Source organism: Numida meleagris, chromosome 4 (assembly GCF_002078875.1).
Source record: "Numida meleagris isolate 19003 breed g44 Domestic line chromosome 4, NumMel1.0, whole genome shotgun sequence".
Lineage (NCBI taxonomy): Eukaryota > Metazoa > Chordata > Aves > Galliformes > Numididae > Numida > Numida meleagris.
The window spans coordinates 9879986-9906599 of NC_034412.1; the positions used below are offsets into that span (position 1 = coordinate 9879986).

The 26614-nt window shown below is 44.2% G+C and overlaps 1 protein-coding gene across 14 annotated transcripts in view; it reads left to right on the forward strand.

Annotated features, from left to right (window-relative positions):
* The window catches only part of LPP (LIM domain containing preferred translocation partner in lipoma), a 316729-nt gene that overhangs the window by 280964 nt on the left and 9151 nt on the right, over positions 1-26614 (forward strand). For all 14 annotated transcript variants that reach the window (XM_021396525.1, XM_021396524.1, XM_021396518.1 and 11 more), the window contains one exon: positions 25761-25939. In XM_021396525.1, coding sequence (XP_021252200.1) covers positions 25761-25939 — 179 coding nt within the window. The remainder of the gene's footprint in view (positions 1-25760; positions 25940-26614) is intronic.

Below are 26614 nucleotides of genomic sequence, written 5' to 3' on the forward strand. Positions count from 1 at the left end.
GAACAGGGGATTTTTTTCTTGATTAGGGTAGGCTAAGTGTGAAAAATTGTGTTTCACACTGGGCCAGGAGGTCTCTTGACCTCTCTTCTCCCAGATGGCTTCTGTCTCCTAACCCATCTGTGCCCAGTTGGGTAGCAGAGCTTCTGTGCACCTTTCCAAAGCTAGTACATACCTGTATTTATGCACAGACTTGCTCAGGTTGAATTCAAAGCCTGAATTCAGTCTGAAATGACTTGCTATCTGCCTGGAACAGGTCTGCCTTTCTCTTGTGAACTTGCTCTCAGGTTTGTCCAAATCACTCTGCATTTATCAGTGGCACATTTTGCTGTTGGGCATCTTAAGGCCTTTTGCTCGCAATTGCTGTTTTAATTTCAGAAGCAGTCAGTATGCTCATGCACTTATACAGCACTAAATGATACCTTTTGCATTTTCAATTTTTGCTAAATGGCACCCTTTGCTTTTTCGAATCAGTAGCTAATTAAATGGCAAGGCAAAGTGCTGTTTGGCGGGCCACAGGTGTAGAATCACTCTAGGTTAGACAAGGGACCTGATCTTGTAAATCGAAGTAGTGTAAGACATAGAGCTGCTTGCACCAATCCTGATTTGAATGTGCCTTGGTAGCAGTGGGAGGTGGATCAGACTTTAGGTACCCAAGACATCATGGCTACGGACAGTGTAAGAGGCACAGACCCTATCTCATAAAATACCCATGTCATGAGCAATCTAGGCTGACTACATTAACATTTTTCAATTTTTGGTTTTTAAAGTCAAAGATGAGTAAGGAGGATTCGAGTGAATTTCAGTGGAAATTCTCTAAAACAAACTGAAAAAGCTTAAAAAAATGCCTTTTTTTTGCTTGTATTTACTTCCTTCTTCCCTTGTGGATACCTTGTTTATTTTTTAAATAAATAATCATATTTTAAAGCAGTGTAAATAAATTGCAAAATGTGCTCCAATGGGGTGGATAAATGTATTCCATCTGCTGGGGAGTGATTATTAAATAATTCACAAGTGGCAAACCCAGGAGTGGTTATCCATTTTCCCTTCATTCATGGGTATTTTTTTTTACATCCCGTAGGAGCTAATTATGTTTTCTTTGTACATAATGTTTAATAATTTTTAAAATCTGGCACTAACCCCTCCATCTACAGATTCTTCAAATTTTCCAAAATATTTCTGCGTGTGTATGCATGTAGTAGTTGGCAGAGGAAGATGTTTGTTACCTTTCTTCCTCTTTTTTCTTTTTTGTGTTGAGAGGTAGGTATTGATGTCTACACTGTGACAGGGATCTGGGAAGCAAATTTCCTTGTGTTGAAGGGATTTTGCTCCTGTACAGATAGTGGATGGGACCCAGCCCAGCTCAGACCTTTGTATGGGAATCAGTGCGACTTTCGGGCTGTGACAGCTGTCAACGTTTGGCTTGAACTTCAACCCTTACATCAATAGGAAGCAATGAGAGGAAGTAGGACATGCATTTGGAGGGCCCTGTTGCCTTTTCCTCAATGTTTGGAAGAGTTTAGTTATCTTCTAAAGGACCAAGAATGAGCCCAATGAACCCAGCTTGTGGGTAAGCAGGAAGCAATTACCCAAGATAAGCTTGAGCCAAATCCCACCAGTGGGAAAATTGCCATTGGTATGTGGCTTGGTGGGCTCTGAGTCTGACTGTAGGGGAACAGCTCAAGTCCTCCTGGTAGCTAGCAGCCCTGGAAGTCTCGCGTGTGAGCTTTGAGCAGGCAGGGAGTGCAGCTGGGACGAGGACTGGATGAGGCTGGCACGTAGCAAGAGGTTGCAGAGTCAGCAGCTGGCACCTCCAGTGCTGTATCCCATTTCAGTAAGGTTCCCATTCCCGTAACTGTGCCTGCATCGCGGGGCAGGGGGTGAGGAACCACCGTCCCATGCTGGTGCCTGGGGCCCTGCGGTCAGAGCTGGGCTCTACCTCAGGCTGGAGGCAGATGGTTGCAGTTAGAGGACAATCACTAACTTGATGCTAAAATGTGTAATTAGCCACAGGAAATTCTTTCTTCAGCTGATGAAGACAGGAAGGTAAAAGTGTCTCTTAATGCTTTCACTATTTTTCTGGGGAGTTGAGCAAATCTGGCTGCCCTCACCAGAGGGAACAGCAGTACTGCTTCCAAGCAGGTAATGCTCTCTGCTGCGCTCTCACGTGTCCAAAGGTTTGTGCTATCTGCCAGGGAGGACCAAAATCCTCTCACTAAAAGGCAGAGCCGTGTTTTCTTTTTCTCCCCTCATTTTCCACATTCCCTGTAGGCATACACAGACTGGGTTTCAGAGGCAGCTGTGTTCTGTGCTATGCAGCAGCAAACAGCTTTTCTCAGGGACAAAGAGCAGACCCCAAAAATTTAGTTTTGGCTATGATTTCCAAATGGTTCTTGATCTGGAAACTCCTCCTTTTGTTATACTGCTAATCCCTTGTCCTAACTGGGAAGTAGTCATTGGAAATAAACACAGTTTGGATGTGAATTATTAAAACCTTGAACATTTTGCTTGTTTGTGAAGAAAGGCTCTTCTTTCCTTCCTAAGACACTTCCCAAGCTCACATTCTGGATAGCTCCATTATAGTGAAAACTGTGGTCAGAATAGCATTTCCCATGACTGCTGTCTGTGCAGAAGACAAATTTTTCTGCTTTCAGTCTAGGACTGAAGTGCTGCAACTACTGACGGTAGTGCTGAGTCTGGGCTCCCTTCCCCATCTCATTTCCTGCTCCAAATGGTCAGTAACTTTCACTCCTGGCAACCATGCTGTAGGATGGAAGAGCACAGGGGAGCTAATATCCAGGTGAAGGAGTTATGGCAAGTGATGAAATTGATTTCACTGCATGTGAAGTCGTAGAGCGAATGAACGGTGTGTTCAACACTGGATGCGCTGTGGACATGAAAAAAGAGGAGAGTTCTGGGGGAATAAAATGAGGTGTGCTAGCTAGCATACTAGCTGCAGGAAGGGTTGTGTGAGCACAAGGCATGCTGGGCTGCTTTAACTTAAACCTAAAGAAACTGGAAAAACAGCTGAGAACTGGAAGGGTGTTTGAAGGATATGGCTGGAGTTGGGGAGTACAAAATTACTGCCGTGCTGGCTCTTCTGTGCCTGAGGCTCGTCCTTACATTAGCAGTTCTCCAGGAGACACCTGCATTCTGCTCGCAGACCTGGGCTGCTGGCACCTCCATCGAGGTGTCATTTTGTTCTGTGTTCATCTATGTCCTTGGTTTTATCCAGGACTGAGCATTGTCACTTGAAGGCAGAGGGAGAGCAAGCTCTCAGTTCTCTAGAAAGCTGAGCCCGGGACGTAGATATTTTCATGTTGTCTTTCTTTCTTCTCACCCATGTGGAATGCTTCTCCCCCTGGATCTTGTTGGCTTCGGTCACCGAATCCCTCTTTTTATATGGTTTTTCCACCTATTATGGTGACCCCGTTGCTGCTTTTGTACCCTGTCAAGCACGTAGCAAGAGAAGTGGTTGGTACAAATAACAACTTAAGTCCAAAGGCAGAGCTGGGAAGTGGCTGGGGTGCTAGATCTGTTGCACGTACCCACAGAAGCTGAGCACCACATCATGCTGCCCCTTTTGTCATGATGATGCTGACAGCACCTCTGCCAAAATGCACACAAAAGGCATTGCACAGAGGCCTCCTGCAGCAGCACAGACATTCCCAATTCTAACACAAAGCCTGTCCACTGGGCTGTAATGTAGTGTAGCATGTATTACAGCGTGCTGTTAAGAAAACCGTAGTTGCCAAATGTTTCTGTTTTTATATAAAGCTGTTCCAGCAAGGCTGTTATCTGATTTTTCTCTGGTACTGAGAAGAGTGGTTGAATCAGACGAGAGACCTTGTGGGTGGAATACATTATGTCCAAAAATCAATCACAAGGTGAGGTAGGAATAGAACTGAGTTTATTTACAGTCCGTTGACTTTTATAGTTAGCATCATTTATTAGAGAAGATGAAGAAGACGAAGAAGAAAATTAAGCAGAGGGCAGGGAAATGTTTCTTTGTGATATTTTTGTGCTTGGCAATGAAAAGAGATGTGTGTACGAGCTGACAATTTATCTTCTGCCCTGAAGAGAAATGACTTGTTCTCAAATGGGCATGAAATGAAATAGTGCAGAACACGATAGGAACTTTTCTGAGTAAATGGGTCAATTTCCTGTCATTCTCTCGATAATTGTATGTAGAGCACACTACGCTCCAAACACTGGCAAATGTGATTTTTTTTTTCCTCCTGTTATTTTACTCTTCTTGTAAATGGGTGGAAAACATATTCCAGTGCTGGCGCTATTATAATCAGCTTTTGCCGGTGGCTAATAGCAGTCCATTTTCGGTGAATGCTTATTACCTCCAAGCAGTCCAAGACACTACATAATAACCCAGTGCTGTGTAGATTGGTACCGCTAGGAACAAGATGTAGTTATAGGGGCTCTATTGCAAATGCCCCATCGCAGCAGGAAATTCACTCATCCCTCTATCTTCTCTTTCCTAATTGCAAAATGAGCCCTAGTTCTGTGGCTGGGGAAGGAACCTTGTTTGCCTTCTGAAGCTTTTCTGATACGGTTGGGGGCTTTCTACCTTGCTATCTGCTGGCAGATTCCTGCAGTTTCCTTTGCTGACAGGAGACCTAGCTGCTACGGAGGGGACACAGATTCAAGTCAGATTCACGGAGGACTGAGATGATTTTACTTTGACTGTCATTAATTAAAAATAACGAAAGTGCTGTAGCAGGTGATCAGTGGGTGATGATTAGGGCCCCTTTGGCAAATTGGGCAAATCACATTAGTACAGATTAATACAGTGACGGAGCCTTATGAGTGCTGTTGAACCTTGATCTGAGGAAGTCTGTAGGAAAAGAGGGAGAATGTTTTACAGCGTTGACCCTCAGGGCCAGGATTCTAGCTGTGGGAATGGCTGGATAAATCCCAAACATTTGATTTCAATAACTTTTTCCTCCCTCCTAACTCCAAGCTAAACAAAATCTTGACTTATCTAGCCTATCTCATCGTGCATAGCATTATGCTCCCAATTGGAGGTTGTAGGAAGGATAAACACAGTCCCAGTCTGATGAGAACTGCAGATACCTGAGCTGTGTCTGCATCACTTGATGGGGCGACGCAGCCAGTGTTGATGAACGTGAGGGCTAAAACCTCTCACTCCTCTCCAGTCACTTAGGGATACATGCTCAGAATTGCAAAATAAATGGATTTCAACTAAAGCTGGCCAGAAATGGCTGTTTTCCTCCCCCTCCCCCCCAAAAAAAGAAAGGAAATAAAAGAAAGTCACATGTTTTGAAGGATGGAATCTTAAAAGCTTGGAAAGAAATCCCCAAAAACAGGTGTTGTGGTGTTGTTTTCTTTCTCCGTGCTACTGAAAAGATGCTTCGCAGAAGCGTGGCAGAATCAAGGCATTTCCCATGGAAATTTCCATTTGGGATGGGAAGTTTGGGATGTCTCTGAAGCTGTAATCAAAATACTTTCACCAGCCCTAACTGCAGCCCCCCAGTGTCAGTGTCAACGTTGTTCTGTAGTAAGGAGCAGGTTTCACTCTGATACAAGTTGAATCACTAAAAAAATAAAAAAATATTTTTTTTTTTTCTTGCTTGCTTGTTTGCTTTTCCTGAAAAGGTTATTAGTTATAAGGCTTATAAACTACCAGATAAATTCAAACTCCTCCCTTCCCCCTCCATGGTGTAGAAATATGAAAATTTCTAGTAGGTGTCTGTAAGATCAGACAGGTCTATTTGTCTTTTGTATATATTCTTGATGCAAATGAACTGGAAATAAGGATACCCACAGGACAGCTCTTCAATAACTTCTGCCTGCTGTCAGGAGAAGAAACCCAGTCCGTGAATCAGCAGTTGGGAAGCATGTGTATGGCCGCTTTGCAGAGTTGGCACTGCTCAACTTTTGTGTAAGGCTTCTGACTCCGTGCAAGTCATGAGGAGCTGGAAGTAAATGATCTCTGACCTCCGTCACCAGGGAGCAGAGAGAAGTGTGCGCTGTTTGTTCCACCTGTCTTTGGAAGTGTACAGCCCTGAAGGACTGATTCAGAAATCAGTTATGCTCTGTAAGTCTGGAGTAACTCAGCTGAGGGGGATAGGATCAGCCCACTGTAAAAGCCGCTGGGGGAATTGAGTCAGATTTCGGCTATGCTGCTACTTTGACCAGTGAATAAGATCTAGTGACTCTTACTTGGAGCAAAATACAAAAAGATCAAGGGATGAATTAGTCATTTTCCCCATGTTACATAACAATATTTGAGCAAACATTCTTCTCCCTGAACATTTAAATGCATTGCTTGAATAATCGCTGAAGACAATGTGGTAATAATATGTTCCTTATGTGTTGGAGGCAGAGCATTTATTCTGGTTTTACTTTTATAAATGTATTAAGCAACTTAGTTTTTGTTGATGTTTACATGCAGGGAGTTGAAGAGGGTTTTGTCTTTTACTGTTGTTATTTCTTTAAGGGAGCACATTTTTTGTCTGTGATGGAGAGACGACTGGGTTTCTATTAAATGGGTCTGATGCCAGTGATGGAATTCATCCCAGATAACTTCATCTGGCTGGATGATGCACACTTGGTCTAACACGCTCAACTCTTAGGACTGAGGGTGGAGACTTTCGGGTCTGGTACTTAAACCAGACCTACCTACAACCTTCTTGCATTCACCCCAGTGTTGGGGTCACCTTTGCTTGGTGTACTTAAGGCAAGCCCCATCTGAGTACCTAGAAAGTAGGCTTTCTTCCACCTATAGCTCCTGAGTGGCAGAGTTGTTTAGTCATGCTCTAATTCACCCTCGTTCAGGGCTGACACCACCAAAAGGCAGCTCTGACCACTTTCTTTGAAGACGCAGCCAGGAAAAGAAAGTGGAGGTGTGGTATGCCCAGAACGTTTTCTGAGATATGTGTGGTTAGGAAATTCTCCCTAGAGGTGGCTGACCTGGCCTCTGAAACCTCTTCAACTGGAGGGTAAAACCACCCCCAAGAATGCCTTTTCTTTGAGATGAGGGGGACTGTAGCTTCTGGGGAGAGGTCTTAGTGCAGCTCTGGCTGTAGCCAGCATGCACAAAGTATACCCCAAGGTGGGAAGGCTCCTTGGGAAGACATGGGTCAGCAGCATGCCTGGCTCTTGTCCCCACCACAGGCTCGCAGCCTGCTCCAGCTCTCTGCCTGCAGAAGCACAGGGCTAACACTGCAAAAGGGGTGGACGTGGGTCTGGCACCAGATAGGCACAGCGGTGCTGGAGAGGTGCAGGCTGCAGTGCTACCTGTGGGGGAAAGTGGGGTTGGAAAAGAACGGTGAGTATGCTTTGAGGAGCTGGTCAGAAGGGATTCTTATTGTCAGACTTGAAGTTAACTGGGTTCAAAAAACTTGGATTAGAAAAATGTCTGTATTAGCTCCAGACAGAGATGAGCCCTGGAATCATGGAAACTTTCTGTTTCACTGCTGGCTTTGGGAGGAAGTTTTGGCTTTCTAAGTTACAACATGACTGATACCTTCTATTTGTATTTTTGAGAATCGTTTTGCTGTTGTTGTTATACTCCCATGACTCAAATCCATTTGAATTTTTCCCTTTGAACCATGTGTTTGTGTGCCCTGGCTAGCCTAGCATTGCATTTGATATTCTGGCATTGGACAGTGGAGAGGATAGAGAAGTGTTTTTCCACTGCTACCACAGTGCTCTTCAGCATTGCAAAGCATAACTCTTAGCATAACTCATTGTAGAATCATAGACTCATTTGAGTTGGAAGGGACCATTAAGGGTCATCTGGTCCAATTCCTCTGCAATGAACAGGGACATGTACAGCTCCATCAGGTGCTCAGAGCCCTGTCCAGCCTGACCTTGGGGGTCTCCAAAGATGGGGCACCCATTGTGCTCAGTTGTGTTCTGTCACTTCCCAGGAGGACCAAACACAGGCACTTGAGCCACTGAGACCAGCATTGCTGAATGGAAGAATTACAGGAAGTACAAGAGGCAAGCTTACACTGACATCTCTTTCTGGCCTGAAAAAGAGGACACTCCTCCACACCAGAGTTTTGCATTTCTTCTGTGGTTAGGTAGGGCCTGTCCTTTAATAATAAAATAGAGTGGGGAGGTCTTCTTCACCTACCCACAGACTCTTCCCATAATTATTTTGTTTAGAGCGCTGACCTGAACAGAGGATGTTTAGAGCAGACTTTATTCAAAGAGCTGGAAGACAGCTCCCAGTCTTCCCCTGGTGCTGCAGGATGCAGATGGCTGATGGAGGCATCTATTGTTTTCTCCTAAGCAAGTACTTCTGCTATGCATAGGTAAATATTTGCTGGGCCAGAGAGAGATAGGCAGAAGAATTGATGCTATGGCTGTAAGATTAAGCTGTTTGCCTGAGAGAGGATGCCAACACTGCAGCAGCTCCAGCTCTGCAAATAAGGCACACAATGGCATGCTCCATTTATGACTTGCCACCAGCCCCAAGTCCTTAGCCAGCATTGAACCATCAGTGTGTAAATGGTTGTGTGAGTGCCTGTTGATGAGACCAAGGTCTTCACTGAAAGCCTCAGGGACTTCATTGAAAGCCTGCATGTTTTCCGTCCCCTGCCATCTGTACCAGCTCCCCAGGGTATTTGAGCTGAGTCTGCAGCTCAGTCTTTTTGTGCTACTTTTGCAGCTGGACAGGCCTTGGGGGGCTCTCCAGGGAGTCTACCCCATGTAGGGAGCATCTTCACCACTGGGAAGCTGCTGCAGTGCTGGTACCCATTGGCAACCCAGCCAACCCATCTCCTGATGCCCAGGAAAGGACTGGAGTCTACCTTGCTTTCTGAGAATTGTTGCCTGCAGGGCTAAAAGGGGTAAAAAACTATTTTTGGTTGCTAGTTTCAGCTGACCTGACTCTAATGTGCTTGTGTAAGTGGGTAGCATTTTCATATCCTTGCTGTTTGCTTCAACATGTCAAACAGCTGATATTTTTGCAAGGCTTCCCTAGCTCCTCCCTCCCTCCTCTTTTTTTCTGTCTCTATAAAATAATGCTGCTATAATCCATTTTGACTCAGCAGGATCCCTTTCACGCTGGCTAATCCCCATATATAGGCATCAGTTCAAGGAGGTGCACCAAAACGCTGCAATATTTTCCCTAACATTTTGTTTAACCAGGATGACATTATTCAGACGAATTAATTCCTCCAAGACGTAAACTTGTTCTGACTGAGTGCTGCAGCAGCTTCCCTGAGAGCAACAAACCATGATCTGACATCTTAACAGCTCTCCACATGGTCGGGGGATCTTGCATAAAAGATCTTCAGCTGTGCATATGTGCAAGGTGCAGCTGCCCTTTCTGTAAATAGATTTCTTTTCCAGACAGCATTGGGTGAAAAATGTCTTTTTTTTAATAAGTGTACAGGATCTAAGGCACAAGCTGTTTTGGAAAATATACTGGCATATGAAAACAGAGGGCGGAGGCTGCCCTGCTCTCTGAAATCCTTGCCAAAGACTTGAAAAATAGGGGGTCCAGCTCTGTCATTCTTAGCTAGCACGTTCCTATGTGGGATTCACAGAGCCCAGTTGCACATGCAGCCAATATGTGCCACCTCTATGTGCCAAATAACGGCCCCTGTGGGAAGGGGGGAAGGAAAATGTAATGTAACCAGCCATTCATAATGCTGTCAGAAGGAATTCCTTGTGTTTCATGGGCAGAATTGGAGCAGAGGACCCACCACGGGTAAATGTTGCTGCTTTTACCCCATGCAGGATGGATGCGTGGGGGGTGAGCTGCCTCACTGTGAGCACCAGCTCTTTGGAAGGCATGGCCAGTCTCCTGGAGCTGCATTCAATTCAGATTTTCTCTCCATATTGACAGAATATGTCTTCGTGGTGCTCAAGTCATCTCGTGTACTCTGTATTGTCTGTGCTCTGGGGAGCAGCTGGGAAATGCCTCCGCCTAGTCCTGAGCATTATTGTGTCCATTTACTTTAGAGTGCTTAGCTGATGATGGCCGTGATCCTGGGGTGCTGGGAGCTTCTTCTAGCTGGACTTATATTCTACATCTTGTCATCCCCTAGTCTAGTCAGAGAAGCTTGGGGAATCATTCTCTTCTCTGGAGTAGTATATTACTGACAGAGGGCATCTCTGGACTCTTGGTGCTCTGGTTTTAAGTACCTTGATGTGGTATCATCACCATTAACTCAAACTGAGTTACAGTTACAGCAAGTAAGTGTAACATCTGAAAGACACTGAATAATTAAAAGGGCTTATAACACAGCAGCTTACAGAAGTGCAGTTGCGTATGCTTGAAACTCCCTTATACTTAGATTAATTTCAGTGGTTCCCCTTCCTCTGTATCAGCTGTGACAGATGCTTCCCATCTTTCTCCTTGGGGATCTTCCTATCTTTTTCTCTCATTATGGTTCTGTTTGAGAAAGGTCTGGCCTTCGGAATGTACTTTCTTTTATATTGGATAATCAGCCTCCAAGTGCTCTCATCCTTCCAACCCTAGGATCCATCTGCCTGGTGATTTTGAGTCTTTTTGTTGCAGAAGTAAGTCTGACCAGTAGCTCTGAAAATGCTGTCACTTGGGCATGCCAACATGCAAGTTCACGAGAGTAACTGCGTCATAGTAACAAGTGTGTGTTTTTTGTTTTTCAGAGGCTTTTCAGGAGGGAACTCTTTTCCCTCCTGTTGAAGCAATTCTTAAATCTTTCTGCAAAATTTCTTATACGCTAACGTTTTTATTTCATGTGAGAAGTAACTACCTCACTTTATACAAACCTTGAAATGCCATTAGATCATACAGCTTATAAATGGCTTCTGATTATAACTCCCCATGACAGTAGCCAGGCAGCCTGGGATCCCCCAGCCATATTTCTGGGGCCCCAGTGACTGCTCCTACTAGAGAACCCCTGTGAAAAAACATGACAAACAGATTCCTAGTGCTGTATGGCAGAGCTGATAAGCATTGAGTACGATCAGATTTATCTGTTATTAACAACAAAGAAGGGGAAAAAAAAAACCTGCTAATTTATTTTAAAAAAAAAAACAAATAGTGGGTTAGTAAGATGTCGGAACAGTGGAATAGAGAGGCTTAGACTGGTGAACATCCCAGACTCATTTGAGCAAAAGTGGTTTAATACACCCAACTGTGAGGTCATCTATCCATCTAGGAGCTAAGTCATTATCTCCTAGTACACCAGCTGAATCTACAGTCGGAGACTTACCCTGCAAAGTGCATTCCTTCGGAAGGAGCAGAGCTCTCTGTACAGCCACCTAGGGAAGCATTCCTGATAGCAACACTTGTAAAAGGCCTGCTTGAAAAAGTTGAAGAGTGGTTTTACATCCAAGTTCAGTACTGGAGAAAGAGAGAGTGGAATTCCCTATCTAGTCTGCTGTCTGTTCCTTACAAGGATACAGAAAACCAGAGAAAATGAAGAAAGGAGTCAAAGGTGGGAGAAAAAAGTATTTTGAAGTGAATTCAGACAATTTAACTTTCCAGATGTGATGTGATGTATAAGGTGAATAAAGAACTGGCTAATAAAGAAACTTGTGGTGGTGGTGAAAGGCAGAACAATGGTGGAAACAGTAGCCAAACACTCACAGTAGAAATAAGACCAATAGTTTTAACAGTATGACTAGTTACTACTGGTACAATAGACTGATGAGTGATAAGTCTTCATCCTTGATATCTTTATATTTGGCCTGAACGATGTCATGGAAGTTCTGATGTAGTTCAACAGCACTTGCTGAATTTCTGCTGGAGTTGGGGTGATGGTTTTGGTCTGTGATAAATGGGAGCTCACATTAGATTTCTGTCAGGAAGCTCAGCTTGCTGATATTAAACCTGTAAAGCAATGAAAGTTCTAAGTGGATCAGTTGCCAGGGTTTCTGCACAGAAACAATGCTGTGAGAGTGCCAAGGACCTCGCAAACTGTCAATTTGGGCATAGAAGAGGTGATGTCTTGTTTTGATTTCTTTTAGCTGTCTTCCCGGAAGAGAGCAGAGAAGCCCAGGTGTGGCTGGAAGATGGGAAGCATGCACATTGTATGCTGGCAGGGTCTCTGTGTCCCGTGTGTGGTACTAGCTAACACATTCCTCCCGTAAGACCTCTGCCATGGCAGAGCCAGATGTTAGTAAATCCAGCTGATACCACTGAATAACGGTGATTTATGGCCATGGGGGATCTGTCTGCCTTTGAGGAGCCCGAGAGAGGCGCTTGCAGAGGAGGTGCTTGGAGTGGTCAGCCATCTAGGTCAGAAGAGGTAAAGGCTGATGTTTTCAAAAATAGGCTTTCTTTCTGGCCATGTTGTGGTTTGTCTTGTCCATGAGAGACTGCTTTGTTTTTGTTTTTCTCCAAGATGCTGAACATACACCGACTCAAGCTGGAGGCATAAAATGTCTTTAAGAAAAGACGGTTCGCATTAACCACCCTAAAATGTAGAACACCCCATCACTGAGGATGCTTTGTTGTGTGTGACTGTGAGTGATTGGTAGTTAAAAGGGAAGTTGTATCCAACGTGAATTACTTCACACATCAAGGCCTTGAAAAGATCAGCTCTACACTCAGCTGTAATCCTACGGATGCCAGACAAACAGAGGAGTTCAAAGTGCATGGAAGCAGGAGAATTAAATTGGAAAGACGGGTCTTTGGTATTGAGGCAGTATTTTCTCAACAGCACATCTCAAAGCGATTTCCAAAGCTTGGTAAGAACAAGGATATGTGGGGTCAGATGAACCCTGGAGTGAGTGCCTGGTTTTCAGTCACGCATTCCAGATCTTAGCTCAAATATTTTTGCGTTGGGTTTCTTTCAGAAAAGTACAGAGAGAGCCTGGAGCCAGAAATACTGTATAAAACACGCAGGATAATTAGCAACCTCCTGGAAACATGTGCAACTTTAATAAAATCTAAACTCCAGTTCCTTCCCACAGGTGGAGTCCAGCAGTACTGTAGGCAGTATGTACAATTAAGCTATTTTTATTCCTCTTCATCTAAAATGTGAGTGTTAAAACATATGTAGGGAAAGCAAATGGAAAGCATGAACGTGCCTGCATGCCATGCTCATCTGAGCTCACTGCATTAGCTCTGTGAAAAGCCTGGATCAGTCCTAAGCAGTGTAGTCAAGCAAAGATTTTGCTAAGAGGAATGTCTTCACCTACAAACTGGGCTTCTTAAAAAACCCTATGACTATGCAGCTTGAGAAGATATTGACTTTCCCTGCCAACCACAAAGGGGAATAAATGACTCTGGGAGGGCTCAAGTAATTATACAAAGTGCCTGGATCAACTTTTCCATGGGGATCCTGTAGCTACTGGTCTGATGGCTTAATAATGTGCTTCTGAAATGGCTGCTTTCCACTGCTGTTTCTCTCTGGGGCCAGATTTCCAGCAAGACTCCTTAGCTGCCCTTGCAGAGCTGGCAGGAGGATGCTTGCTGGACTCATGTTGCATGTGAGAGAGCCAACATTAAGTTTTCCATAGGAAAGCTTACAGGTAGGGCAGAGTTGGGCTAAGCTGCCCTAACAGCAAACCCGGAAAAAGTAGATGGCTCGTAAAGTCCTAGATCACTTCCTAGCTCTCCCTTCACCACCACTCCCGGCCCTTTTGTCCTTTTCACTCATCTCTTTGGAAGCTGGTGTGGTAGTGCAGGCAGGGAGGGACCTTCTTGCACAATGAGGTAGTATGGTGCCAACAACAAAATGTTTATTTCATCAGGAGGACACCAATGCTCATTCGTATTGCTTGTGTTAGCTGGTAACTGGGTTGCTGAGATACATGAGCTACACGTTACTACCATCCCAGGTTGCACATGTTCTGTGGATCAGATCCATGGTGAAGAATGGCCTCTTCTTCTATTGTTTCTAGTAGATCCATTAAACCATCAGCAATGGAAAGATACAGGCTATACCAGTTTTACTTTGCATGAGCTGCTTGGCAAAGGGCAAGGAGATTGGTTTGGGTATTCAGACGTTCTTGCAGGGAAAAAGGCAATTTCTGGCCTTCTGAAAGGAAAGTTGGAAGTGACTTGATTTAGGATGGAAATGAGCAATTCAGCAGTTAATAAGAAACAAGTACTGGTGCAGGTGACTGTGGAAGATCTCAGACCTTTAAAACAATGTATGAAGTACCAGAGCACTTTATTTTTCACTGTTGTGGAAAGAACATCCCCATAACAGAATGGAATAGTTATAGAACAGAACGATCCCGGAATAATATTATTTTTCCCCTATATTCCATAGGCACTGTGATTCTAGCACAAAAGTCCTTACACTGAGAAGACGCTATCGACTGGAGAATGGGCACGTTATATAATATTTATTATACATTCAGTGTGTTTATATAAATGTACATTCCTTATGTAACTGTGTCACTAGGAAAACAGAGAGGCTGAACGAGTTGGTTTCTTCTGTTGCTGTGTTTTGCTTGTTGATGCTCAAGCACTGTCACAAGACTGGAGTTAGTGTTACTGCTGCCTGTGCCCAAGTGAATCTCTTCTTTTCAAAAGCTCCATTCACCTTTGGGGTTTACTGTGTTTTCTCAACTGTTGTTTCTTTTTTTAATGTAATACTTGGCTGAAAGCCTTTCGTGGTGTTGCTTTCACAAACTAAGGAGTAATCTGGTTAGTATCTATTAGGAGCTGACAGTTAGCTGACTGGCACAGTGTTCAGTTGCTGTGCTTTTCAACTTTAAATAATACACAGGGCAGCCTCCTCAAGTGATGTAAAAGACCTGGTAAAGAAATGCCAGCTGTCAGCTTGATTTTCGGTCTGCTTTGCTCTGACATAAACCTTACCGACAGCTCAGACCAGTGTCCTTCATATTCCAAATTAATCCAGAATTTCTTGTGGTGATGAAAGGGAAAGAAATGACTTTAGAGCGAACATCCTTGACTAACCCTGCTGACACCAGAGAATTACCACCTACTCAGACGTGTCCATCTGCTCCCGATGGCAAATCACAGAGCCCGTTTTTATTTGCATTCCAACGGTTTTGTCATCCAAGGTTTGTATCCAAGTCTCCATGTTGTCTGTCCAAAATAAGACAGCTTCTTTTTTTTTTTCCACAAGAAGCCTTAATTTTTTCCAGTTTGAGAGTAAAAGAACAGTACCAAGAGGATAGATAAACTAGGTTAGCAACTGTGCTGCAAGGAAGCTTCTGCCCAGCACTGCCTCCCCCATATCTTGAACAGAAGAGTACCCATAGCCTCCCAGTTGCTTTTCACATGTCGTTCCAGAGATGACACAGAGAATCTGCCTTGTAGTGCAGGTATCAGTCTGATGGTTAGAAGGAATTATTCATCATCCTTTTTCTCCCAACCCTGTGTCTAGTTGTCTGTCAATGATGGCCACAGCAGTGAGTAATGGCAGAAGTGGGCTGATGTCTACATCTCTACATCTTTCTCTGGCTGAAGCATTTTGTAGTGGGGAGGATGGAGGGAATAGATGAATAGACATCAGTCTCCAGCTAGAAGCCAGGCAGGCTTTCACTTTTCTCACATCTCACTGTAGACTCTTGTTGAAAATTCTCTTAAGTGCTCCATCCCGTGTCTGGATTCTACTTATTTAGTTGTCTCTGTTTCCCTTTTTGTATCCCTTCCTCCTCTGTTACTCTTATCTCTGCAGGTGGCTTAAACTTGCTTCTCCAGACCAGGAACTGAAGCAAGCATCCAGGTCACCTGAATGAAAAGAATTAGGGATGTCATTACATCTAAAAATAATTCCAGTACCTGCTAGGGAATATATTTGACCCTGGACTTACTCAGCAGCTGTATTTATTTCTAATTAGAGTCTGACTCTAGACAGAAGAATGGGTGTTGCTCCAGGGGATAACACAGTTCAAGCCTCTGAAGAAATCCTGGCCAAAAAAAAAAGAACCTGGTCCCTTCAGTGCAGAAAGAAATGCAGACACTCAGTTCACAGTCCGAAGAGTTTCTTCTTGTTCTTAACCTTGACAGCGTACAATGAGAGTTGCCAGTGATCCCTGCCCACTGTTCTTCCAAAGTCTTTAAAATACGCATTTCACTGAGAACAATTTCTTTAGGAATTAAGTAACTACCTTTTCCCTCACCTCGGACCTCAGAGGACCTACTAAAGTTTCAGCTTTTGCCTTCCAGGCATGAGTAAGTCTCCCATTGCCCTACAGGCTCCAGCATGTTCTCTCTTTGCATCAGGGACTTAAATGCATTTGGCAGCATTTTAAGAAACACATTAGGGCTTTGGGAGAATCATATTCTCTCTGTTAGACCAGGTAGCAGCAGCATCCAAGTGCACGGAGAGTTCTGTTGGTTCTTTTTCCAGGCTTTATATTGAACTATGTTATCTATTAAAAGCAGCTATTTTTATGCCGAACTGTTGCCACGACCTGTATTTCACAACTCACATGTATGCACTGAAAAAAATATCTTGCACTCAAAAAAGGTTTCATTGAAAGTTCTCTGAAAATTTGTGCAAAATCTCATTACCTTTTGGCTTATTTTTGGTTTGGATTGGTTTTAGGGACTTGTTTTCTTCTTGGTAGTTTTAGGTGGTAGCTTTGCCATTCATAATAGCGATGTTACTTCTGTCAGAGCATCACAGGCTTTCCAATAAAAGACAAAACCCACTCTGCAGATAACATGAGCAAGAGAGATGGAAAATAATGAAATGAAACAGTCACTGGTGAACTCAAGGACAGAAGCCAGCCATCCTTAGTTCCTACTGCTCTTCTCATGCCACTAGAAAACATGACTGCCCTTTATGACTGAGGTGAGAGGAGGAGCATGAGAAGCTTTGCATTCTCTTTGCGTAAGTAACTTGGATAGAAGAGGGAGCTGTTAAATGGATATTCAGCTGAAATATGGACTTTTTGGTAGTTTTTACAAGCCCCTTAGACATGCTCTTCTCTATGACTTGAAATAGGCAGGAGAAAGTGGGTTGTGTGCCTTTCCTTGTAGCTTAAGAAGGTAAGGTTTTTAGAATCATAGAAACAGAATCGTAGAATGGCTTAGGTTGGAAGGGACCTTAGTGATCATCGAGCTCCACACCCATGCTGTGGGCTGTCTGCCCCACACCAGATCAGGCTGCCCAGGGCCCATCCGACCTGGCCTTGAGCATCTCCAGGGATGGGGCAGGAGGAGTGAAGGGAAGGATTCTGCCTTTTTTTTCTTAATTTATGGTTCTTAACTACTTTAGAAATATCCAGCCTGTCCATCAGTACCCCTCTTTTATCTTGGTTTTGTGTTTGTTTTTTTTTTTCCAGGAAATCTCTCCTGGAGAGCAGGGGAGGCATAAAATGCCAGCTTTAAGTAGGTTGTAGTTAAAAGCTGGTGGTGTTCAATCTGTAACCAAAAAAAGCTCATCTTTGCTGGATGATGGCTTACTGAGAGAAACAGGTTCAGCTAAAATTTGATTTCTATGTTAATCAATGAGATTCCATTTTCTTGATGGTTTTTGTGTCACAAATTCTTGCACCGCTCGGTCCTTCAGGAAAAGCATGGCAGGCAAGAACTAATTTCTAATGTAAAAATATCAAGAACGAGGAGAGTGAGGGGAACTATAAATAACCACTGAAATGTCACAGAGTCAGTCATTTTTTCCTCCACAAGTCAGCTTTAGCAGTTAAGGTCAAGATAACATTTCCATGTCAATGGTCAGTTACATCAAAATTCTAAAACAGGAAGATTGAATGGAATTTTGGATTTTTTCTTGTATTCCACCCAGATTTGACCAATTTATAGTCTCTTCAGACTGCCAGCTATGAGTTCCAGTGTTATTTTGGTTAAGCTCTTTGCCAGAGTGGCAAGCTTGGATTGGAGAGCCAGGTTTATTAAAGGCTATGAAATTAAATTCTCTACCCAAAAAAAAAAAAAAAAAAGAAAGCCTACTTCTTGCTGATAGCAACTTCTTTGTATTTCCTTTGATGTGGTTCAGTTTGACTTGGATTTTGGCCTAATGATTTGCTACACCATTTTTGTTTTGTTTTGTTTTCACAAAGTTCTAATCAGTTTAAACTGCAAGTGGTTTGAAATGCCTCTCTAACAGCTTCCTCGGCGCTGCTAATTAAGCTTTAAATCTCTGTGTTGTCCACAATTGTATCTAAACAAGGAGCAGAGTGTATCTGCTCACTGTTTGCCACATCTCCCAGCTGCATGCAATTCTTGCTGCCTGCGCAGAAAGCAATCACAATGGGACTGATCCTTCAATCCTTATTTAGGCAGAACTCCCAGGGTGGCATACAAGGTCACGCACATCATGTTGTGAGGGAATAGACGGATTTGATGGTGAGAACATGTAAGGCAAGCAGCGTAACATCTGTAGTGCAAAGTCTGTAAGCGCTTGGGCATAGGGAACAGCTTTGCTTTATCCCCTGGAGCACTTTGTACAATGGAGTCCTGTGCTGCGATTATGGCTTGTAGGTGCTGTCACCTGACGTGTTGTTAATAATAGGTAAAAGTGCAGGCTGTCAAAATGTGCAATGTGTTTTTCCTGTCTCTGAGGGGCAGAGCTAATAGAATAGCACCATTTTTTACAGTAGAGTGAACCTTGGTAGCTTCAGAAAGAATTCCAGCAGATTCTCAAACTAGCTCCAGACAGTCTTTGCAATGGGCAAAGCCAGCAGATGATTCATTTCTAGGCTGTGACCCCCGTGGTCTGAAGCCATCCTAATCGCCCAAAGTATTGCTGCCACTGCTGCGAGGCCCAGCGACTTTGGTGGCAGCTCTGTGCCAGTTCTCCTGTGCTGCTGAAGCTTTGAACAAACTGTTTACCTCTAGCATTCTAGGAGGGATTGTGAGGGATTTCCTTCAAATTAGAAATCTTTAAAAACCAGCATGTTACTCCAGGCGTTGTGTTATGCAACAGGTTGCAACGAGGGCCGAAGGTATGGTCGTGAGCTCGGGATCTCCTTGGACTGAAGAAATCTGAGATAGTAACAGCCTTATCAGATCATCCCTCCCTGCCAAGGAGGCTCATCTTCAGTTGCCGTACTGATGCTCACGTGGTCATACTTAACATGATCCACCACTTTGGTTCTATGGAGAATGTGCATCTCCTCTTTTTTGATGTCAGCATGTGAGAAGGTTTAGAAACACAGCTTTACCAGATGGAAAATTACTGAAGGGGCAAGAGCTGATTACCGAGATATATAACAAAATCCTTGTTGTTAAGGTTGCTCTCAAGTCCATGGAAGCATCTTGCTTCTGACAGTTATTTGATTGAAAAGGCAGTAGGAAAATAAGGCATTTTATCTTCCAGCCCACCAGTTTAGAGTAGGAGTTCCTCATTTGTTATGTTTATAAATGCTGCCATTTTAAAGTGACAAAGATCTGTTTGTCAAGGCAAGGAATGTACAGAAGATGAGTAGCTTTGAGCGCCAGAAAGTAGTCAAGTAATTTCCAACATGAGGCTTCTTGTGGATTCTTAGCTGGAAGGAGACAGTGTGGCTGTGGTTGGACACCGAGCCTAATGCAGAGCAGATCAGTTAACCCTGGTGTTCCTTCATCAATCTCAATTTGTTGGTACTGGAGATGGCCATGGGACTTCTCTACAACAATGTTGAGCAACAGAAAGAGCCTGTCCCTGGCTGTGCTGTTCCAGATCTACCTCACCCCAGTTAGTATGGCCAGCCTCTGAGCCTGCTGCATCCAGCAGCTGCCTTCTCTAGGTCTCCTGTCCACCCTTGGGTATGCTCAGATGATGGCAAAGCCATCCGTCAACCTATATTTGGTAAGACGATGTTCTTAAAGAGCAAATGAAGCTCCTTCTTCCACCAGTTGTCGAGCATGTTTTGACATCTGCTAATCATTTGTGGAGCTCTTCTTAAACCCTGCTCCATTTTCATCGTGGCCTTGATGCTATTACACGTTTGTGGAGTTGATTGCCTCTTGTTGTCATTCTTCCTACTAACGCAAGCCACAAAAACACATCTAGTGTTTCTCTAATAGTTGCAGGGCAAGGAGAAGGGACTCCTTCATCCTGTATGCTGGGAGAACTCTGTGCCAGATTCACCTCCAACTGCTCTGAGGCCAAAAACACAGAGCTGAATTGGGTTGATCCTGACAAGAAAAGCAGATTCCAGCAGAGGGGGAAGCGTGCCAGCCGTGGTATTGCTACTGTGCTGGGAAAGCCACTGAAAACTGAGCCGAATGGAAGAACTATTTGAAAGCCACTGAAAACAGCAGCCTGCAGGGCCTGAGTCTACACTGTGTAGTTGTTGGTAGCTGTGTGCTCAGCTCACCCACATCATACTGGTAACGTTGCAGGGTTGCCAATGTAATTTATTCTAGCATCTTCCCTCCCCTCTCCCAGCAAAACAAACCATACCACCAAAAGAGTACCCTCACTGCTCACCAGTGTGGCTGAATTTAGGGGCTTTTTCCAGGGTATTTTTGGCTGACAGGTCATGTCTCTTCCCCCCCCACACACACGCTGACACAGCTCTGGGCAATGTGGCCCAAATGTCAGAGATTCAGCGAAGATGCTTCCAGGGCTCCTGCCTTTAGCACCTACAGCTCTGAGAGTTGGGGAAGGTCGGGAGAGCTCAGGTACAGCTCATCATGTATCCAGCTGGTAAGGGAAGGGAAAAAGTTAACCCACACACTGAGGTATTCTCAAATATGGAGGAGGGAACTTCATGCCAGCCATTAGTGAATTAAAAGCTGTTTACACCAAAGATGTACCTATCTACCTGTGGAGAAAGATGGGCAAACAGTCACTGAGGATGGCTGGGGCCTTTGGGAAGGGAAATGCGGTCTTGGTCTTGAATGTTTGTTTTCTAGGAAAAAAAAAAAAAAAAAGGTTTTGGAAGTGTTGAAATTACATCTTGACACTTAACCCCTGCACTGATGTCTGCTTTATATTTAACTTATAATCCAGCTCTATAGTTGGAGACCCAAAACCTAAATGAAACCATTTGAAGTGAGGTGTTTCAATTGACCTGATCTAATTTGGGGTTTATACATTCACCAGACTTCTTGAGATTGAAGTGTTCTGTCTTCACTTAACTGTCTTCATTTAAGTATGGAAATATTTTCAAGCCTCAAAAATCATCCCACGATGGGGAAAATGTCTCCTGCTCCTCTCTCCTCACAGTTGGAGGAAATGAAGGACGGAGTCACAAGATTTAAAGCAATTCACTTACCACACTTTACTAAGTTACAGTTCAACTGCAGCAGTTGACCGTGTGCCTGTTTTTAGCTCAACAGTCACTTTTGGTTCCCGCAGCCAATACCATCTCTTCTGTGCAGTCCCTCCAAAAACATTTCTTCTGCAGCGCTCACAAAGCAAGTTCATGTCCCTGTGCATAAGTTGCCAATAGAATTTATTTGAGCAACTTACCTCCCTTTTCCCAGCAAAACAAGTTAGCCCATCCTCATGTCCTTGTGCATGAGCTCTGCTCTGTCTGCTGCTCACGGTGCAGGAGAGGTTGTGTTCATTAGCACTCCAGATGAATTGCCAGTACATTGGAAGCAATGACTAATCTCAGTGGTTTTTCTTCTGTATTCATTGCTAGGTCATTGTGGGAGGGTCCTTCTGCTGCACCATATTGTGAGTTACCGCTGTCATCCAAAATTTCATCCTGAGGGTTATTACCCTAGAGCACTAAGGAAGCAGGATGCTCTGTATGCTGCCTGCCTGTCACTGCAGCTCTGTTCCCGAAGCTGTTTGCCAGCTCCCCATCTGGGATGTTAAGTTTTCAGGAGGGGATTCAACCACTTCCCACTTTCAGTCTCTGATGGCTCTTGCACCCTGTAAGTGTTTCCCAGCAGCCTGGAATCTCACTTTGGTTCCCACGTTTAAACCCACCATCTGCAGAGTAACTCCTTTTGGTGTCTGCTGTTTCTGAGGGGCCAAGTGTTGCTATAGGGAGACTCTTCAACAACCTTCTCACCACTTAATGTCAAATATGTGTTCACTCTTTGTTATTGATAGGGCTGCATTTGTTTAAGCCTGCAAGTTTTTACCCACAAGCTCCTAATGGACATCCTGCTCATCTCAGGTTTTTTTTTTTTGCCTGCGTTTTAGTGTATCTTTGCTTGGATTCATTTCTCTTTACAGATACACTAGGGTGCATTCAGGTTTGATATTGGAAAAAATTTCTTCTCAGGAAGAGTGGTGATGCACTGGCACAGGCTGCCCGGGAAGGTGGTGGAGTCACCGTCCCTGGAGGTGTTCAAGAATCATGGAGATGTGGCACTGAAGCACATGGTTACTGGGCATGCTGGGGATGGGTTGGGATTGGACTTGTTGATCTTAGAGGTCTCCTCCAACTGTTACGATTCCATGATTCATTATTCTCCCCAGGTGAGATTTTTCTTTGCCGTGGATGAGCAGTTGTGCTCACAAGAGGCCTAGACCCAGACTCGGCCTTTAAGGCGGGACCAGCCTCCCATTTAGAAATGAGTTGTGTCAGTTGTTCTTTTCTGTTCTTTTCCAGCCTCCAGAAATTAGATTTGGAGACACGAGTGTCTCAGTAAGGAAGGCTACTGCCTGCCTATTAGCCAAAACATCGGGAAAATGGTGGTAAACTTCCCCCTCAGCCCATCCTGGATTTGTGGGCTGTACTCTTATGACATGAATTGACCACAGTGCCTAGTTCTGGTGTTCCCCTGCTGGTTCTTATCTTTTTTCTCTGTGCCTTGGTTTGCTGTTCTCTGTAAGCTCATCAAATGCACCCTGGGGCTGTCAGTGGCAGCTCAGGAGAAAAGGTAAAAATCAGTGCCGTCATTTTATTTTTCCTCGTCTTTTTTGGCTTTGTGAAGGCCTGAAACTTCCAGGAGATGCTTGGAGAGTTAGGTGAACTGTGAAAGAGAGCGAAATCAAGAAGCCAAACTTAAAATCCTACAGTGATGCCATTTTCATGATGTGCAGACATACCTTTGTGCAGGTAGTTAACTGCTGGGGCCGCATTTAGGTATATGGGATAACCTGATTACAGAATCAAAGAAAACCCTGTTAGTTCCACAGGCCAAATCTTGTCTTACACCAACTTGATGTCAAATGGGCGTGAGTCGAGGAAGCTTTCCCTTTGGCATCATGTGGTAACACCTTGAAGAGAAGGATTTGAGCCAGGGATCTAGCAGGGAATGAGGCTTAAGCAAATACGCTCCCAGACAGGGAGTGAACTGGAGTCTGAATCTAATGACTTTGTTTTTCCTCGCTGGTACAGACTTGGAAGGATGAAAAGAATGAATTTCTCAGATCTGATTTTTGAATTGTATAGGAGGTTTAATCAGGAGTCAGTTAATTTAAAATGTTTGTCATGCTTAGCTGTGAAAATGTCGGATGGTGCAACTGAGCTGAGATTTGGGAGCAGGAGACTCATGTTTTCTGAAGGCATAATCCAGAAACATGATTACCTGCTGTTACGGTCACTGCAAAACTCCCACTGAAGCCAGCATCACACGAGATGTCAGACAAGATGGTTGGAATGATCCCTTGCAGCATGAACTCTGTCTCTCTGAAATGTGCGAGTAGGAGCTGTACTAGATGTGTAATGAGAGCATTTCCAGGCCACGCTGCTTGGGATGGATCGCAGCTGCTGGTTTCTGCTCTGCTCACAGTACTAGGCTGAGTGTGCTCAGTTTTGCTGTCAGCAGAGCAGCTCCCCATATGCAAGTAAGCTGTGAAATTCCTGGTTATGTTGTGGATGCTTAGTGTTTACCAGAATTCAGAAGACTATCAGGAAAGTTCATGGGATGAGCATCCACTCAAGGCTATTAAGAAGAAGAGTTGAGCTGTGGCTCAGGAAGCCCTAAGCCAGAAATTGCTGGAGGTGGGGAGCATGTCCTGAGGAGCTGCTGTGCTTTGTTTGTCCTGTTCTCATTTGCCCTTGGCCTCTGTTGTTGACTGCACTTGGAAACAAAGCAAGCAAATGCTCCATACCTGTATGTATTCATAAGTTGTCACAGATGATGCCGTACGAGTGACAGTCTTCCATAGGCATCTGCAGGTATGCGGCATTCCTTCCATGGCAGTACAGAGAGCAGCAGGGATATGGACTGAGATGGTGTGATCTGCTTATGCAAAGCAAAATGGTACATTTGCCAGGTTATTCCTCCAAGGAGAAAATTATTGACCTTGCTTTTTCTGGCATACCAGCTACTGTTACAATGATGATGATGGTGACAGCAACTAGACGGAAAGGCCAGCAATAATTCTTTCCTGCCCATTATTACAAAGCATAAAGCAAAATCCAGGGAGAAACCAGCACTAGTCTGGCTGTGTTCTCTTTACAAATGTGTTAGGCGGTTGTCGTATGGGTTGCAGCTCAGGACTTTTCATATCAAGCTTTCCAGAACCAATCTTTTTGATATTCTGCTATGAACCCATGTGTATGTATGTTTGTATCTTACCAGTGATTTGCAGCCCAGAGATAACATCCAGTAGCATATGTGTGAGTGTAGAAGTAACTTTTCTGAGCTCCTGGGTGATTCATCTCCTGACAATACATCTTGGCTGTACATGTGACGACTGGATCTTGCCCCTGAGAATATTGGCTCGAAGAAGCAATAACAGTGTGGTCAGTCAAAGTACTGTTTTCCCTGGGAGTTTTGTTGCATGAGGAAACAGAATAACTTCAGCCTTCCTTTGTTTGTCAACATGATCTGCCTTTCAGCAGCTTTTTCTGTTTCTGTCCCATTAAATGTTTTCTGTTTTTCCTCTCCTCTGTGTATCTCAGTCATAATCAGTATTATAACCATAGGTATTCTGCCTTATCCAAGATTCAAACATTAGTTGATAACATTAGTTGATATTTCCAGGTGCATCAAGCAAGGATAGTGAGTGAAATTCATTCTCCAAAGGTCCATTGAAATGACCCAAATCATTGTCATAGATTTATTGGTAGTGTCCATGCGTTTTGCACCTTTGATTTGTGGCATATGCATTTGGGGAGCTTGGGTTGAAATGGTAACTTGCACAGCTGGTGTCAGAAGGGCTGAAGTGCCTCATAGACAGCTATTTGAAGCAAAACTATATTGGTTTTTCTATAACTGACTACAGGGGTGAGGGAGAATTGAAATGAGATGAATTGCTCAGTGTCGCCCACTTGACGGATGTTTTGTTGGCTCGAGATCTTCAGGAGCAGGCTGGTACACCTGTGAGGCTGGCATACCTGTAAGGCTGGGAGCGTGGCTTTGGAACTGACATTTTAGCCATCACATCAAACGTTGGGAGGTAGAGATAAGTGATCACATGAAGTCATCCTGAACTCATGCCCATGCAGTGCTTTTGTTTCTGACACTGTCTTGTTTTTTTCCCAGACTTGACAGTAGTTTTCCTGCTGGGAGAGGAAGATTAAGGTTTACTTAACCAGACAGATAAAGATTCCTTAGGGCGGAGCAGTTAGGGTGTCTCTGTAGAGCCCCAGGAGTGTGATCTCCAGCTTTGCACTGCGCTTTATCGAGGTTTCGTATGATAACTCAGCTGCAATAGGTCATTCAGGCAGGGCAGTTTGGAGGCAAACATGCAGCAACAGAGGCTGCACAACTTCCTCATGTGTTCTTGGCTACAGTAGCTGCAGTATCTCAGATACATCCATCTGATGGGTCACCTCTGATCATTTCTCAGAGCTGTTGAGAGAAGGCTGTGATTTTCTCCCAGGGATTACACTGCTTTGCATTCTCACATAATACTAAAGGCTTGACCCCGGCCCCATGCTGTTAACACGCTCATTGTTGATTGTATTGCACTTATCTAGAAGAAATGAAAGTACCTAAAGCTGCTAAGTGGAGTAGGAGTAGCCTCCAGCCCAGCTGAGTTTTGTAAACATCCTGCTGAGATGGGGCTCACATCTGGTCGTGTATGTTTTGTTTGCAGAACACACTGGAGCAATGCAGTGTATGTGCGAAGCCCATCATGGAGAGGATCCTCCGAGCCACTGGGAAGGCCTACCATCCCCACTGCTTCACCTGCGTCATGTGCCATCGCAGCCTGGATGGGATTCCCTTCACCGTGGATGCCGGTGGGAACATCCACTGCATTGAGGATTTCCACAAGTATGGCCCAAGCTGCTCTCGGTGGCTTTGCTTATTGTCTGTCTCTTTTGTCCCTAAAAACACACTCCTTATTCGTTCTGAGTGTCCAAAAAGGTCTGAACCCTCTGCCGCTTCCTCTGAATATTCTATAAAATAGTCAGAGCTTTGCTTCAATCAGGCATAGTGTGGCATACAAGATTAATTGGTTAGTGGCTGGTAATGCTTGATCTCTGTCTTGTGTAGATCCGAATTTATGGATAACCTCTGTGCTCGTCTATTTAAAATGCGCTGCACTCCTCCCTGCCTTCCCTGAGCTCAGCACGTGCACGTTTCTCCTCCTGGCTGTACCTGTGCTTCCACATCAGTGTCTCTTCCTTTCTTCCACCTGAGCAATTAAGAGGGGTCCTGTGCTGTTGCACTCAGCAGGTGTTTGCTTACCAGCTAGGGGGATCTTGGTGGCCACGGGACACTCACAGTTTCTCTTGTTTCTGGTTGCTAATTAGCTCTTTAAAGCTGCTAAAAATACAGCCCTGCCAATAATTTATGGTGAAACTGCTATTTAAAGTAAGTTGAAAGATACAGTTGCAAGGAGGTTCTGTCACTGCCAGGCTACCACCCCCATCATCACGTCTAAGGAAGACATGTAGATATAATCAGAGCACAAGTGTTTCTACTGTATGGAAAAGGCAGACACAT